General features: G+C 37.1%; 2 protein-coding genes across 2 annotated transcripts in view; both read right to left on the reverse strand.

The window, feature by feature from the left end:
• Positions 1-2,425: 2,425 nt before the first annotated feature.
• On the reverse strand, positions 2,426-12,773 carry LOC127961400 (sodium- and chloride-dependent glycine transporter 2-like). The gene is made up of 16 exons (XM_052560483.1): positions 12,489-12,773; positions 11,238-11,690; positions 9,827-9,971; positions 9,236-9,367; positions 8,909-9,082; positions 7,948-8,095; positions 7,711-7,843; positions 7,409-7,543; positions 7,182-7,285; positions 6,790-6,914; positions 6,521-6,633; positions 6,232-6,363; positions 5,850-5,949; positions 5,448-5,548; positions 5,106-5,273; positions 2,426-4,292 (listed from the first exon to the last, which is right to left on the reverse strand). The coding sequence occupies exons 1-16, from the start codon at positions 12,489-12,491 to the stop codon at positions 4,134-4,136; spliced, it is 2,325 nt and encodes a 774-aa protein (XP_052416443.1). The 5' UTR covers positions 12,492-12,773; the 3' UTR covers positions 2,426-4,133.
• Positions 12,774-14,846: 2,073 nt separating this feature from the next.
• Positions 14,847-18,317, reverse strand: part of LOC127961026 (protein arginine N-methyltransferase 3-like) — a 53,605-nt gene continuing 50,134 nt past the window's right edge. Inside the window, 1 exon segment of the mRNA XM_052559948.1 lies at positions 14,847-15,269. Within this exon segment, the coding sequence (XP_052415908.1) occupies positions 15,160-15,269 (110 nt within the window). The 3' untranslated portion in view covers positions 14,847-15,159.

Below are 18,317 nucleotides of genomic sequence, written 5' to 3' on the forward strand. Positions count from 1 at the left end.
GTGTAAAGGGGAAGCATACATGGACAAATAATCCACAGCAACACAAACAGCACATGCAAGACTGCTACCTATTATTTTTTTTCCCACAGAATATTTGATAAGTGAAGGGCTTGTAACAATAGCTCTCGGACAGACGTACAGCAACACAAGGACTAACAGAAACTCTATCCAATACCTTAAATATTACAACAATCGCAGCAGCAGTCTACTATTCGTGTGCTTTGGATACTGTTCGTTGTGCTACGTGACTCAGAGCTTCTGAGTAAAATAAGCTCTTGCAGATAAACCAATTTGACCATGTCTGGATGGTTGGATAAGTATAAATCTAAACATGAATCGCTGCATATTATTTCACACAATCATACACACATAAACTACACAGAGAGTAAGATTAAACATGTATCAGAAAAAGCATCTCTTTTGGGACACTAATATTCTGAGGAGTACTTTTTTTCTGTTTTATAAATGCTTTATATTCAAGCTGATTAGTGTAGTATCTGCATATTACATGGCTTTTGAAACCCATCTTGCCCAGGCAAAGTCTCAGTGTTATTACTTGCATTGCGTGGGCAGTGTGGCTCTTTTTACTAACTAAATAATATCCACAGTACTAATAGTTTAGGCATACATTCTGAATTAAAAAATAAAAGTACTTTTATTTTATTATTATTATTTAGGCTCTTTTTTTATCACTGTGGAAGTGGAGAATAACCACTTATTTTTATGTGATATTTAATCAAAGTGCTTTTTGTAGTGCTGTGACTGATCAGCACAACAACTAGCACATATATATATATATATATAGAGAGAGAGAGAGAGAGAGAGAGAGAGAGAGAGAGAGAGAGAGTTTTGTATATATATGTAATAACTCTAATTACTCAACTCTAAATAAGATAAAACTGTTGTCTAAAGCAATATTACGAATTAATTTTGTCTATAACCATATTTACAGTCCAGTAGCTGAAAATTATATATAAGGTTTCAAATTGACAATATATGGCATAATATTCTGAAAATTTCAACTTTCACAAATCGTATAGAGAATCGGTTATATGTAGGGCTGCACAGTAATGGTTAAAGGGTTAATGACGGTTAAACAGTTTATTTCTTTGCTTAAAATATATATATATATATATTAGGGGTGTAACGATACGCGTATTCGTATTGAACCGTTCGGTACGACGCTTTCGGTTCGGTACGCGGTACGCATTATGTATACCGAACGGTTCGTTGGAGTAATTAATTATATTTGGAAAAAAAAAAAAAAGAGAGAGAGATAGAAATATAATGATATGCGTTCAACAAGGTAGCCCAATAACCCAAACAACGTAACAGGCAACGCCCCTGACACTCCCAAAGAAGAAAAAAACACCATCTTATATGTTTATGTTAGGCTACTCAGCAGGCGCTCGCTCACTCAGTACGCGCTGAAGGCTCGTTGTAAAATAGCCAATGCGTTTAACAGACTAGAAATGAGAAGATCCCCCAATAACCAACAGGTCTGGTGTTTGGGTGCACTTTGGATTCCCTTTAAGCTATAATGGTGATGGCAAGAGAGTGGTGGATAAATAAACAACGGTATGTCGCATCTGCAACATGACAGGGTACACCAGCGGGAATACAAAAAAAAAAAAAAAAAAAAAAAAAAAACACCAGCGGGAATATCTGGGATATATGCGTCAGTACTATCTGGGAAAAGACGAAAAAAAGGAGAAACATGCACGCAGCAAACTATCCCTGCAGCATTTAGACACTATAGCTTACAGGGAATCCAACCCAAACACCAGACCTGTTGGTTATTTTAGGATCTTATATTTCTGGTCTGTTAAATGCATTAGACATTTTGCAACGAGCCTTCAGCGTGTGCTGAGTGAGCGAGCGCCTTAGGGGCCGTTCACATATCGCTCCTAAAAACGCGTGGAAAACGCTAAGCACGTCTTTCTCCTCCTTTCCAAAGCGCTCGGGCAGAAGCGCTCATGAGGCGTCTGTCTTTGCTAAGCAACAATGACGTGCTCTCTCCATGAGACGCGGAAATTTCAGCGAAGGATAAATGGATTTGCAGCTCTAAAAATCGCTTGCAGTAGCTCTGCTACTAAATTTATTTCAAAATTGCAATCCATATACAACTATGATCAGCTGTTCCTTCATCTTGGCTGAGCTCTCAACCTTGTTACGGGAAAGGATGAAGCTGATTGGTTGGTTCTTGTCACATGACCCGCGGTGCGCTTGCGGCATTCTGAAAAGTTGAGATGTTTTTACATTTTGCTGCATCTAAAACGTATCGAACCGAACCGAACCGAACCGAACCGTGACATCAGTGTATCGTATCGAACCGAACCGTGAATTTTGTGAACCGTTACACCCCTAATATATATATATATATATATATATATATATATATATATATATATTTTTTTTTTTTTTTTTTTTTACTTTCATCAGAAATATTGCACTTTCACATAAACACAAAATAGAGTCAATTCACATGGTTTGCTCGCAGATTGAATTGCAGCAAACAGCACAATCGACTGCTTTAAAGAAAGGTGACTAGTTGTTTTTTACTATTAAATAGCATTAAACATCTCAATAGAATATCTCTAAACTTCAACCTGCCTGTCTGCCAGTGTTTTCAGCTCTTCAATGTTTTTTTCATAGAGAGAGCATGTACATGGTTAGGAAGATTAATTGAAAAATACTCTTAATGGGGTATTTACATTTTTGAAATCTGGCAACAACACCATGAAAAGAAGCATGTTACCATAGTGCAAGATAATACAAATGCTAAATTAAATAGAAAGTGGGAAAACATCCCAGGCGATTATGATTAATAAATCAAGAGAAGCAGAAATCATGATCACGACTAAAATATGACTCATCGTGCAGCCCTAGTTATATGTGAATGACATCAAGTTAAATTCAATTCTAATCCAACATCTAATAAGCTTGATGGCATGGAGTAATACCTGAGACCCTGTTTCATGGCAAACAGACAAAGAGATTGAAAAGTGTGGTCCCTAAGCACAGGATTTCAGATGAAAAACTTTTTTTTTTCTAATCTACATATCCTCTGCAAGCAATTAAAAATATTGTGTAAGCTACTTTTCATGAGACGATTGGTTTGCCACACATACCACACTCCTTGATTTTCCTCTACTTTTCTTTTGTGTACTCCACTATAACTGCATACTGCTTAAGAATAGGAGGATTCACAAGTCTATGAACAGATCACGACACAAACTCCAAAGCATACTCTATAATATTAGTATACATACATAACTACTAGTTGGCTGTTGAGTACTATTCTAAACAACAGTAAAAGGTATTATTACAGTTTTGCATGGCCAAGTTTTCTTGAAGACGGGGATGGATCTATACTACTGGAGCCTACACTATGAGTTTGGCTTCTATAACATTATAGAGATATTTCCGACAGATTAGTAAAACAGTAGGATAGCTTATAATTCACAGAGACTGAAATGTGCTCACTTCCCTCCATAATGTAGTACAATTGGTTTAATTAGCACTATACTATGCAGTATTTTATAAACAGAGGAAGTCTGAGGCACAAGGTATGGCTATAAGTGGACACAAGTAGAGAGCGATAGAACGATACCAGAAAAGAGATCGAGTTCACTGTGCACTACTCAGCAGTTTATCTCATTATGTTCGCCACATTTAAGAGATGACAAGCAAATAGACAAGAATTATAAATGTTATTCTCTTCATTATTTTCTTTTTGACGTCAGCAGTCACTTGGAAATGAAACAAAAATAATTAAAAAACAACCACTGCATGATGCACGATCAGTCAAATATTGCCTCAACAGTTGCAACTGCATCATTATATTGCCTCTGAGAAAAAGGTTCAGCTGGGATCAGTGTTTTAGAATGTGCGCAAAAGAACCACTCTCAGACTGACTACAAATAATTATTCAGAAAACAAAAAATCATAGGGGGTTGTCTGTGCTTTCCACCTGAAAAACCCCTCTAAAAGTGTCAGAAGAGGGGGAATATGGCTGAAAGAGAAGACTATGGAAAAGAGGGGAGGTTGAATAGGGAAAGAGTTTGACGTGAGTGCAGGTCTCACCCTCAGAGGCCTGGGGGAGATTCACACTCACAGGAAATTGAGAAGGATTATTTATATTGAGCTGATAGCTGGAAATCTTTGGGGGGAAGTTTGAGGCCGAGGGAGTTGGTGCCCAGAGGGTCGATCATGTTCTTGTAGCGTTCCCCGCGGTGTTTCATCAGGAACGGACCCCAGTCGGGTTGAGGAGAGCACACCAACTTCAGACGCTGCAGAGAACGAGAAGGGGCACCTAAATTAAATGCTGGGTGCCTGGTTTGCATCCTAGATATTGATTAATTTATTACATTTGTTTAATCTTCTTCAAAACTAGAATTTAATAGATTTACTGAAAGACTTACTTTGATTCATTATTTTGTTGTTAGCATTGGTCATGTGTATACTTAACATGTTGTTTTATATCCATAAGATTTCAATAATTCTTTACGATTATTATGCATGCAAAAATGTTGTTCTAACCAGGGTTATTATAGTAATTTAAATAAAATAAAACAATTGTTACTTAAAATTAATATAAACTGAAATAAAATACTTTAAATAAAAAATTTTATTCTAAGTTTAAAAAAAAAAGTATTTCAGCTAGTTGCCAAGGCAACATTTCTTATTTTTATTCAGTTAAACTTAAATAAAAATGAATAAACTATATAGACAAATAATAATAATAAATTAGTAAAATGGACAAAAACAGTATAATTTCTAAACTTTATGAAAATTAAAACAATTTAGAAAATGTTTTTTTTTATTACCATTTAAAAGTAAAACTAATTCAAAATATTAATAAAATGATAATAGTATCTCAATTAAATTAAAATAACACTAGCTCTCACACCACAGGACTAAATAAAATGAGCAAATAATACAATAAGGTGATTAAAATGGGGAAAAACTTTGGACAAAAAAAAAAAAAAGAAATACTAAATTCCTAAAATGTTACAAAACTAGCCATCTACTTATTGAAAGGCAATACTGAGCCATTTTTAATAACACTCAAATACAAAACAGTCCAAACATCTCTCTCTTACCTCAATTAACGATCCAGGTGCAATGTGCATCTTAATAACAAACATGATTGGAATCCATATGACAGAACAGATGACCATGAGCCAGCCGAGAACCATAGACCAGGTCGGATAAGTGTAATCCTCATATGTCATCACCTTCCACTGATACAGACTTAGTGCCAAGATAAACTAGGGAGACAGAGAGAGAGTGAGAGAGAGACAGACAGAGAGAGATAGAGAGAGAGAGAGAGAGGGAGGGTCAGTGGCAGCACTAACCAAAAGTAATAGAACTAATCAATTTGTGCATGCAACGATATTGGATGTGTGTCAGGAATGGTCATATAAGGTATAAGGTGAAAGTACTGTGAGAATGGTTGGTGTGACAAAGGCCCAGCAAATTCTCCAAAACTTGTTTGGCTGGAACCCAATCATCATCTCAATGTCCTCACAGAACCGCTGTAGTCCTGCACCACAAATACAGGAAGGAAGAAAGACAACACGCATTAAGATTTCAGCACTTCTGGATCCATCCTCCTTAAGTGAATGGGTTTTGTGAATAGTGTTTGGCTAAAAGCATGAATTAAGGCCCATGGTTCACACAAACAAAGATATTTTCACATTTGTGACTAAATCAGAATAGATTTTGTCAGGGACATTAAACATCATCAGGCTGATCAAGTAAACTCATCGACTCGCTAGTCCACTTTCACAGCTTTTACTATTTATTAGCTATATATCTTCTAAAGATACATTTTGTAAACTCACCATAAATGTACGAGATTCCAATCAGTTCAAATATGGCAATGATGATCAGAGAATAAGAGGCTGCAAAAGTGTCTACCAGCTGAAGCATATACATTCCACTCTGTGAGGGCAAACACACACACATATGCACATTTAAAATAAAAATAAAATAAATGAGAACTAATCTAAAAATTACCCAGTGAATCACTTTAATTAAAAAAGCTAACTAATTAACAATCTTTTCAAACCTTTCTAATTATCTGCTTTAGGTATTCCATTCCAGTCCGTTTACTTTCTATATTTCTTTTGTTTGTTTGTTTTTTATTGTTTACCAGAGAGCTGCTTTAATTAAAGTGTGCTATAAAGGTAAAGTTCTCGCAGATGGTTATAAGAGTTGTCCTACCTCATTGATCATGGGGAAACCCAGCACAAAAAAGCACAAACAGCAAACCAAAGTGAACAGAGGCTTGTGTTTGCGCAGGTACTTGGGGAACTCATCAGAAACAGACGTCACTATAGTTTCTATGGTGGCAAACTGGAGAGAAAAAAAATGAAATGAAAGAGCACAAGTGTGAACGAAAAGCAGTTTAGTTATTTTGTTTGTTTGTTTGTTTGTTTGTTTACTGTGATCACAGAAAACAATTATTATCAAAGAAAAAAACTGTAAATCATAGATTTTATGATTCCATTACCATAGTATCCAGACCAAGTGTAAGCAGCATGAGGAAGAAGATGATGGCCCAGAAAGGTGACAAGGGCAATCTAGTCAGGGCCTCTGGATAGACCACAAAAGCAATTCCCGGACCTAAACAAAAAGAGCACATTTACAGACCAGATTTTATGTGAAAACAATGATGATGTGGTGAGTTTTGTATATTTAGAGAGAAAACACAGCACCAGCCATCTGATCATAGTTAATCTTAGCTCACCAGTCACAAACACATGCGTTCATACAACCTACCTTCATCTGCCACACTCTCAATTGGGACTTTGAGCTCATGAGCCATGAAGCCAATAACTGAAAAAATGACAAAACCAGCAAATATACTTGTGGCACTGTTAGTACACGTCACAATGAGAGTATCCCTGAAAAACAAAGAGACAGAGCGCAATGTGTAATCTTAACTCATTAATAATCAACCATAATGCATACTTTGAGCAGATGTGTCTATTGAATGTGTACAATGTGTAATCGTTTGTGACATTATAAATGTCTCTACTGTCACTTTTGACCAATGTATCCTGAAAAAAAAATAATAATTAATTGCTTTCAACTAAATAATTCAATAATAAATCCTATACTGACCCTAACATTTAAACAGTGGTGTATTGTAAAGTGACAGAGCTGGCTACCTGTAACAGTTGTTATGGAACTTATTGTAGGACGAGAGGGTTATAAGACCACCCCACGCTGCAGACAGAGAGAAGAAAATCTGCGTAGCAGCATCCTTCCACACCTAAAGTCAAAAAGAGTAAAGAAAGATCAACTGAGGAAAAGAAATAATAAGCATTCTGGAGAAGAATATGTAACATTTTACTATCAAATATAATAAACAAAACTACACAGTTATTTTTATTACCTTGGCATCATTGAGTTTTTCCCATTTGGGTGTTATGAAGTAAAGGATCCCAGAACCGGCTCCTGGAAGAGTGACCCCTCGGATCAGCAGGATGACCAACACCACATAGGGGAACGTGGCAGTGAAATACACCACCTGAAAACAAAGTGCATGTACATCACAACTACAATGTGTTTGTAGCTGAAGACTGAAATAAAGAAGTCATCTTTCAGCTGAACCCAGATGAGGCCTGTTGTAGGCTTCTCTCTTAATAGTACATAGAGGGGAAATAAGGAGAGAAAATAATCAACCTGTTCTCTTACCTTCCCTGAGGACTTGATCCCTTTAGCCAAAGAGGCATAAACAATAAGCCAGGCCAGAAAAAGACAAGCAGCCAAGGCCCAACGGATGTCACCTGGGTATTCAATACCCTTGGAAATATGCAACACATTATACCTGTCAAGAAAGCACTGTGGTTAGTATCCGATTAACATGAAAAATTACACACAGAAGCATCTCTAAATACACAAACAAACGGATAGATAGAAAAACACACTTACTTGAAATACTCCTCACTAGGGCTGACATAGGTTTTATTGTCCACTGTGACATTTAACAGTTTACTTAAATTCCCGACAGCATTTGCAGATAAACAGAATGTGGTGTTCTTGACTGATGTGATGTTTCTGTCCCTTAGTATACAGGAGTCTAGCCAGAAGAAACAAAGACAGAACTTGGAATGAACGTGGAAAAAAAGTTCCTGTTTTCCATCGTCATCCACTACCTACTTGAAAAACAGTCTTAAAAGTAATTAAGTCAACAAAATAAATCAAACGTCAGCCTACACAGTTCACAAACCACTATAATACTGTACACAACGTCTATGATTCGTGTGCAGATTTAGTGGCGCTCCTCAAACAGGCCACGAGGGGGCAGTGCATCTCACTGCGGCACTGCACCAACTCTTACAGTAAATTTGTCAAGCAAGCAGATTTTTTTGCTGAATTCACCAAAAGCACGACATTGAGAACAGCGTTTCTAAACGATTTAAAACGTAAAAATGTCAGCAAATTAAATCAAACGCACAATAAAAAAGCAGATATTTTATTTATATTAAAACTCATTCTGATAAGCCAGGAAACAATATTTATTTCACTAATCGCACCTTTAAATAATGTGACACAATAATTCTAAATAAAATAAAAACAACATATATTATTAATTCACGATGGTACTAAAAGGAAAAAGCACTTTATTTGACAGTTTCTTTATCTGACAAAAAAAAAAAAAAAAATCTGTCAACTCATCAAAAAGTAACTTTTGGTGCAATGGGGAGAAACAGTCGCATCTGGGGTATAAAAAGAGCAGTATGACACTGAATAACCTAAATTGAGTGGTAGGCTACTTAATTCCTGAAATACAGGTTGCGCATTGCGCATTTTAGTTAGAAAAAGGGGTGTTGGGGGTGGACTCACAGAGAGAGAGAGAGAGAAAGAGAGAGAGAGAGATGCTCATCCTTACCCAAAAGCAGCATGTCTTTGTCTTTGCACTCGACGGTGTTCCATTCATTTTTACAGGTGGCCCATGGCAGTGTCTCCTTCAACGAAGCGAACAGGTAGTACAATGTCCAGCACATAATAATATTATAGTATATGGCTATCAAGACAGATATTATCAACATGGCAATCCCGCAACCTATAATAACAAAATGAAACCAGATAATAGAAATTACACTTAAAGCAGTCGGAAAGTCGATTACCAGTTCACTGGAAACACTAATATGACACATTAGCACAATCAAACATTGCTCATAAAGGAGCACCAATTAATAAAGTAACGTCAGTTTACCTTGTAGAGCTGGGATCGCTTTCCACACTGACACCGGGCCTTGGCTGGCGAACTGACCCAAAGACACCTCCAACAAAAATATAGGTATTCCGGCGAGGCATAACATAATTAGGTAAGGTATCAAAAACGCACCTATACAAAAAGAGAAAACAGCTGCTATTGAGAAAGGCAGGACTCACGAGTAGAGGGAACAATAAAGATATTAAAGTTTGAATTTTAGATTTTCTTCTTTTTTTTCTTTTATAAACAAATTACACAATATATATTTTATAATATTATAATAAGATATGATAATGGATAATAAACACAATAAATATTATAACACATTATTACACTATTACTGTGTACAAATAATACCTAATAATAATCTTTCGTTACCCTTATAATTCGTACATTAAAATAAAATCCGTGCAATTATAAAACGATTTTTTTAATTTTGTAACAGAACAAAAAATTGCCTCTAACGAAAGTTTGTGTGCGTGTATTACTACACACTGACAATCCGAGTCGTTTTCGATAAAAATCGATCTGTAGCAGAACAAAAATAGTTTCTAATATTTTCTAATGTGATGCCCTTTGATTGTTCCTCACCTCCACCATTCTGGAAAGCAAGATATGGGAATCTCCACACATTTCCCAAACCCACGGCATATCCCACCATGGACAGAATAAAATCCAGTTTGTTGGACCAGTTCCCCCGGGCCTTATTCTCATCTCCTCCATCATCATCATCATCCTGGAAGAACAGACAGCTAAGTATTTATGAACGAACATTTTAATATATATTCAGATTTTAACGATCTGTACAATCATCAGATTACGAATCAACTTTTCTTTCTTTTTTTTTTTCTTTTTTTTTTTTATAAACAAATGTTCCTCCAAAAATGTTTTTGTCTTGTTTCCATGACCTGGGAATAAAGGGGTCGCCCTTGGCTCTAATGAAACACCCCAAAGGGAATTGTACCATAAGAAGATTCTTATGTAACATATTATCCTGCAACACAACCAGTCATCAGAAACCAATCTCTGAGGACAATAAACTTCACAATTCACAGGCATACGTTACATGCAAAGCTCAGCTCTTCATTTCTAATCACAGAGCAAATGTTGTAACTCTTGATCTTTGGGGTTTGTTTCATTTGCAATGCAATCCTAAAACATAGCCTACAGCATTTGATGCAGACTACTCGGGTTCCTTCACACATCCCCTCACTCGCCCTGTTCGTGAAAACTGCAGTAAGTTAATTACAGTGCTGTCAGAAACAATTAGTATCACGGTTCAAATAATTCCAGATTAGAAACAGATTTCGTTTGAGAGACAACTGAACAATGTACTACTTTTGTCCACAACACTTTTACTCCTGAAAGAGATTGCGTAGAATACATTACCGAGAATATTCCGTTATTTTCACACAGTAAAAACGGTCAAATTACGTTCAAACAAAAGGTTCGAAGGCCTTAAATAAGACTAACGTTACATATTTATATAATTGCTTATGTGTTTTAAACGTTTCAGTTATGGTAAAATCCTACGAAAAACTACAAGTTAGTCACAGCGCATTTTTACCAGTCGCCTAAAACGCCATCGAATAGATTTTGGTTAGTAGGTAACCATAGCAACAGTACCCCGCTCCAAATAACCGTCACTACTTATCGCTAAGTGTAAATTTAAATATCACAATAAAAAGCTAAGTATATTATTTAAAGGATAATAGTTTCGATTGAGTGAGACGTACCTATACTAGCTTATTATCATCATAAATGTATTATTATTATTATTATTATTTGTTTATTTATTTTACAAAAGTAAGTGGTTAAACGAAATTCAAACCGTAACGATCGTAACGGACAAAACTGCAGCTGGATTCCTTTGGTTTTACAATGCAACTGCGAAAACATCAAGCTTTTGTTTTCGCTCAAGACTCTCCCCGTTTGAAAGCTTTACGCTCAGGGTGATTGGCTGATTCAACCGGAATGAAACGTTCCTTAAACACGCACTTACCCCGGTCACCGTGCCAGGCAGAACAGATGTATTGCCATCTGTACCCAGGATGATGGTGGTCTGGCTCATGGTGGTCCAGTCACCGGTGGCGTTGTTATGCTCCGCCGCGGTCCTTACAGCACTTTGGTTGTTAGACATGAAGTCCGACGTGGCTTTACCGGTCGAACCATCCATTTTACCGACGGAATCCTTGCGCACGGCAGAATTAACGGGAGCAAACGGGGGTCCAGGAGCGGCGTTCTTAAACGTCCCGTATGCTTTAGTGGCTTCCATTTCGCACGGTTTATTTTCCGATGGACAAAAAGTTTTCCGTTCGTTTACAGGCGGCGGTTGGGGCACCGGGTTCCCGTTCTCCGGTTTGTTAGTAGTTGTAGCTCCAACCGCTCCCCCAGACGGCTGGGGCGGGATACTGTTTGACGGTTGTCTCAACATTTCCCCGTGCTCAGAAAAATCCTGCAACGTTAAATACACATTAGACAGGATCAGTGTAATTAACGCAGCCTAACAATTAACTGCTATGAGTGACCCAGCATTTCTACAGAAACCTACCCCTGGGTAAAATGTTCACGCTATCATACTATAACTTCTGCAATGTATTTTATGCTAGACCCTTTCTGGACATGTCTGCTCCACTTCTTTGATTTTCAGCTCACGGACGGTAGCTGTTTGCTTCTTGCTTTTACCATTAGAGAAAGATTCTTTAATTTTACGCCTCATTTACCTCCTGTCATTCAACCCCGGCACATCCCCTGGTTTTATGGGCAATAGACAAGCTGCCGGTCTCGGCCGAGACTTTTCCCCCCTGCGGCAGGCACCAGTCCCGGTGTAATTGTGCAGTACAAACCCCGGTCCAAACATGGAACATTACACCAACAATTACATCGCACCATAGGAGATCAATGTCCTAAAACCCTTTTGAAATAAGTTATACAATTCTAGTTATCTAAATAGTATAATAATAAATAAAAAAAAATATTTATATTTTTAAATAACATAAACCGGCTGTCATATGAATAGTACTACGAAGGTTATGAATTTGTAATCATTTATTTTTAACCTGATATATATAACTAAATACTGCCATTGAAAATGCGTAAAAACGCTGGCTATAAAGTTTCAGCACCGTGGATAGCGACACTTCGTTAATTAGTGCGCTCAGAAATAATACTTTTCTCCCCCAAAGACTGTTCTAAATAATTTGTTCACAGCAAAAACACGCAGAGCGCAAAGTAATGAATGTGCTGTACTTACCATTTGTGCAGAGTCAACAAATGTGGGTTAATAGTAGAAAACAGCTGGAACGAAGGCAGGCAGACTGAGTTTGGCTGCAAAGTGCAATGCTTTCTATAGCTCCGTGGGAAAGATCGGGTTTGCGTCAGTGCATGGCAAGGTACCCTTCGCGTGACATTTTCTTGATAATAGGGCTTTGATAAATCATTGGCTTTCAATTCTGATTTTTAAAGGGGCAACAAGCGAAGACGTGAGCTCGTGACACACACAAGGCAGCGCGAGACTACATTTGGGGACGGACTGGCTCGTGACTGATTAATAAACTTGTCCCTTAGGACTATGTAAAGATGTTCATCTGACGCACGGAGAAGATTCTGCAGACGCAAGCATCATGGGGACTGCATAGTTGACCGACTCCTATACATATAGATCAATCTAATGGCGTTTCATCATGCAGTATTATTAAAGATAGATAACAGGCCCGTTTTATGTTTTCTAATTACATCTTATCACAGTTAGGTTATTTTCCAGCAATGCACAGATCTGTGTCAAGCCTGGCTTTTTATTTATTTAGATAAGGCCATGGAAATATGATTTTTGAACGAAGTTGCTTATGTTTAACACGAATGGCTATGTCTACAATCAAATAGTTGACTTTGAAAAATTGCGAAACACTACTATACAAACTTTTCTAGCATATTTTCTATAGTATTTGAGTAATGGATCTCATGGTTCATAGTTCACACGTCAAACAAACGCACACGTACCCTTATGCGTCACCGGCACACATAGTTCAAGTATGAAAAGTGGGCGAGGTTTTCAGAGGAGTGGAGGCACTCATTTGTTAAACTTTTACGCAAGACAAAGGAGGAGTAATTTTCTATTTTTAGCTTCGATATAACCACACTGCATTGAGCATCCAAGCATCATCCCCCAGAGAGCACCCTTTTTTTTCCAAAAGAGAAGCACTGAAATGAATATAGCATCAGTTATTATTGGAAAGAACAACTTGCATGAATAACTTGAACACACACACACACATTATAGAATAACAGATGATGCATATTTAAGTCGATTCATATTTGAATACTGAGCTGTTAAAGATTAGCCTATATAATCAGGGCTTTTGATAAAAGTTATTATAAAGTTCTTAACCAATTAAACATGAAATATAATAACGTCGGTAAGTCTTCTCGAGTCTTCGGCTGCTCAGTTCCTCAGTCTTGATATCACCCTATACATGCACGCTGCTGCAGTGACCATCATAAATCTGCGGCCGCCTGTGATAAGCCTCTATACGGCTGGATTAGCTCTTGGCTCTGGGTTTAATTGCTTTGTCAACAGAGAATAATTGTAATTGATTTCTGCTTCTCTTTCCGTGTCACCTTTATACGTTGTCTTTAAAGCACGTTAAAGAGAAACACGGTAAGCCTTAAGTAGGCTATACAGACAACAAAAATATCTACGTCTTTCAGAGGTCTACAACCAGCTAATCATTTACCTAACGAATAATTCAGTTTCTCAGGCTGATTATTACAGTTTCAAGTTTGGAATTGTCTTGTGTTGACCAACATTTTTGTATTTGGCAATTTTCCGAACTTGTTTTTGCTTTGCTCTAAAAATGACAGTGGACACAATGGGTCTGATAAGGAATAGATTACTTTGAAACTAAGTAGTTCTCTCCACTTTCTTTCGCCCTATAATTAATTGCATGAGATAAGATTATGCATCAGCCGATGGTCATTTGTCTTTGTTAGTGTTTGTTGTTAAAACAACACAAGAAGTGCCCGTAAGATATGGAATAGGGCCTTAAACGAAATCACGTTTCTACTGTACAACGATTACAGTCGCGTCAGATCACGTCTGAGGCAAAGCTATTTACGTATCTTTAAAAAGAATTATATAATAATAATAATTTTTGTCACAATGCACCCCAAACGCAGACCCCAAATATATACTAGAATGAAGAAGTCATGCCAAATATACAGACTACCGGATAGGCAGTCGATTTCTTATGCCTATATTATCAGCTTTTTCCACACAAAAGGAGTTCATTTAGCAGGAGGCATAACTGATTGCCATTCAAACAAGTTTTTGTTTATCTTCAGGAAGGCCAAGTGCACGTTTTAAGCCAATTAAGCTCATATTTGCTCCCCCTATTGGTCAGCTTCTGTTATTACACGACTACCTGAAAACTTTATTCTGATTGGTCAATTGTGGCATTCAGGTTATATTTCTTTATGACAGCTGTCAATGCAAAGGAGTGTGTAAAGGCAAACAATCTTATGCAATATAGTCATAATTAAGTCTTCGATGTTTTGGCATTGCTAGACCTAAGTATGCACATGATAACATAGAAAACGAGTACCAAGTACGAGATTTCATGGAAGCTTTTACTTTATTCACTCAAGTAGGACATTAGATTTCTTCCACTGCTTTACATGAAGAGTCATTAAGGCCCAAATATCCCATATATTATGGGATATTAAGAGATTTAAAACAAAGACTGACTTTCATTAGTTGCCCAAATATTGACTCGGTGTATGGTCCTGTTGTTTGTCACAGAAAGAACAACATTCACTTTATATACAACTAATGAACGACTGATATTTGATAGAAAAACTTTTAATAGAATGTTTGAGTTATTAAACACTACATTTCTCAAAATGTTTTTTCCCCCTAATACAATTTTTCACTGAAGGCTGTAGGTTTGCTTCCGGCCAGCAATGTCAAGTGTGATGAGCAGTGCTCTGGGGTCCTTTCTGTTCTTATACACTGTGATTTGACCTGGAAGTTCCTCTCCTGCACAAGGAAAAACAGAGAGTGGAAAACAGGATTTAACACAGATCAATCTCCATGGTGACATGCCTTCACACCAGCTAGAAATGTAAGATATTTAAGCTTTCCTGGCATGTGTTTACATGCAAGAGTAAATATTCACTTTTTATTACCATATAGCTCAGCCACAAATGACACTTTTCTGTCAAAACTCGGAGCTGTGTAATACCAAAAGTGGGAATATCTACTGTCTCTCATTGAACAAAACTGAAACTAGCTGAGAAGAGAAAGCTGACAGTGAATCAGGGGAGGATGACATGCAGCTTGGCTCCAGATGGCAGAGAAAGCTGCTGCTTCTCTACAGTACAACTACAGTAGGAATACAGGCTGCACAGTTTATAAGAAAGGCCTGAAGACAATGACGATGATTACACCAGATAATCACTTTGATTAACTTCACGTTTCACTGCCAGACGTAAATGAATGTTTACCCATTTGGCAAACAAGCCCTCCGCTCCCCATCATTTCTTTCTTTGCTGCAGGTTACATGAGATTAAAATATGCTGACTGCAGCATTTTGACATGAGGAGATGGGGAGAAGTCAGATGTGACCGTCACAGTGCGCTGCAACTGTCACATTGGTTTTCTTGTACCTTTTACTATCAAATGATCCCCTTAAAAGAACATAAAAAATAAATTATTTTCACAATTCACTTTTCCTTAACCCAATACAATTATTTTTGGATGCAAGTACAAGACCACTGAGGCCTGTTCACACGAAGGACAAATACTATAAAGTTTAAATAATAATTGTATGTATGTCTATGACAATAGGGAAGTCTATACCACAACTATAACGATAACGCAACAGAGGAATATATGGAAGATTCAGGATGCACTTACAAGGTTAAGGACCAGGAAAGGTTCTTATCACTGACCTATAATATAAATATGTATATAGATCAGTGGTTCTTAAACAGAACCCCTTCTGTTTTTTTAAAAACACCAGAACTGTGCAAACTTTTGGCTCAAAAAATTTTTCTGGTGCAATACGTTAGCAAAGCACTGGGAGCTTTACCAAAACGCAGAAGACACGGATTTAATTCTCAGAAGTTCCTTAATATTTTTTATGGAAATGGAATGGTTTAATAATGGATTCGGAATCATTAGGCAGAATCAGAACTGTAAAATTTCGTACAATTCCCAACCTTACATAATTCTAATACATAGAAAATTATTTTTGTGAATAAGCATTTATTTGAATGCTAATGTAGTTATTATCATTCTTGATGTGAACAGGCCTATGAAAAACTACTTGCCATACAAGTCATGCACTAATGTGTCATGAATAGAATCATCAAAATGTTTGTTCAATAGCAAAAAAGCACAAACAAAAAAAGCTGAAGCCTTTTTTTTTTTAAATTGATCTAGCAAGAACTCCTTTAATTAAAATCAGCTGTACAGTGACAACTTGACAGATCTCATATTGCCTACCAAAAGTAAAAAGCACGCACAGTGGGTTTTCTCTTGACCAGTATGAGCACAAATGATAGAAAGATCTATTAAACTTAAGCACCCTGCAGAAAATGTCTGTGTGCATCACACTGGTGTGTGTCTGCACTTCATAACAAACACTTGCCCACTTACTGCCAATGGGCTTTGATACACAGAGGTCTGTAGAGAGAACCGAGACAGAGAGTGAAATTACTTGACCCTAGACTTCCTGGTTAAATCTTAGAGTAAAGTAGTTTGGGATGTAGTTACTGGAAGGGTTTTTTCTTAGACCACAGAGGCGAGCAACATATTTGTGATCTATTAGAAAGGAGCTGTTGGTGCACATTAATTAAATGAAGGAGACAAGGCTGCTTCTAGAACCGTCATACATCAGCGTACCATTTGCATTAAACATGCCAATGCAACCAAGGGTGACGGAGGCTGAAACGAGAAACGAACGAGACAACGTAAAACATCTTGATGTATTCCTCGATAATGTGACTGCTAATCAAACAAGCTGGTGTGTAAATGTACAGAACAAGCATCATAGTCTCTGCAAATATTTATTTAAAGGAATAGTTCAACCAAAAAAAAATTTACTTTGCTGAACATTTACTCACCCTCAGGCCATCCAAGATGAGCTTGTTTCTGCTTTTGAACAGATTTGGAAAAATTTATTCTGCAGTGAATGGGTGCCATCAGAATGAGAGCCCAAACAGCTTATAAATACATCACAATAATCCACACCACTCCAGTCCATGAATTAATATCTTGTGTAGCAAAAAGCGGCACGTTTGTAATAACATTCCTAGCTTAAACTGTTACTAGTCTTCCATCCATAATACTGCTTTCTCCAGTGAAAAAAATAATCCTTTCTGAATCAGAAGATAAATATTCATAAATCAAGCACAGTTTAGAAGAAAGAACAGTTCAAAACAAATATGTCAGTAGATGTGAAAAGATGACAGGGGACAGACAAGTGTTATTATGGATAATAAACTACAATGGATTATTATTTAAGTGACAGTTAAAAATGAAAAAAATCTTGATGAATTTGTTTATTACAAATGTCCAACTTTTGATATTAAAGGGGTCATATGATGCTTTTTTAAAGAATCATTATTTTGTGTATTTGGTGTTAAAGAATATGTTGACATGCTTTATTGTTTAAAAAAAAACACATTGTTTTTCCAATACTGTACATTATTGTAGGTCCTCTATGGCCCACCTCTCTCAAACACGTTGTTTTCTACAAAGTCCCCCCATTCTGACAAGCACATTCTGCTCTGATTGGCCAACTGACCCAGTGCATTGTGATTGGCCGAACACTGCAAGCACTCGTCGGAAATGCAACGTCCCTTTCCATAATCGCGAGCTTCATCTTTCAAAACAAATGTAAAGATGTTAAATAATAATGTACTTAGTTTTACCATCAGTTCAAGCCCAAAAGGGGAACAGAGTGGTGTGACAGACACAGTGATGAAGCTTGTATGTGTTTGTAGTACACAAGCCACGGATGGTTAAGACAGCTGACTCCACTGAGTGACCCTGTGTCTCTCTCACTCTTTCTCACACACA

The sequence above is a fragment of the Carassius gibelio genome, chromosome B7 (assembly GCF_023724105.1).
Source record: "Carassius gibelio isolate Cgi1373 ecotype wild population from Czech Republic chromosome B7, carGib1.2-hapl.c, whole genome shotgun sequence".
NCBI lineage: Eukaryota > Metazoa > Chordata > Actinopteri > Cypriniformes > Cyprinidae > Carassius > Carassius gibelio.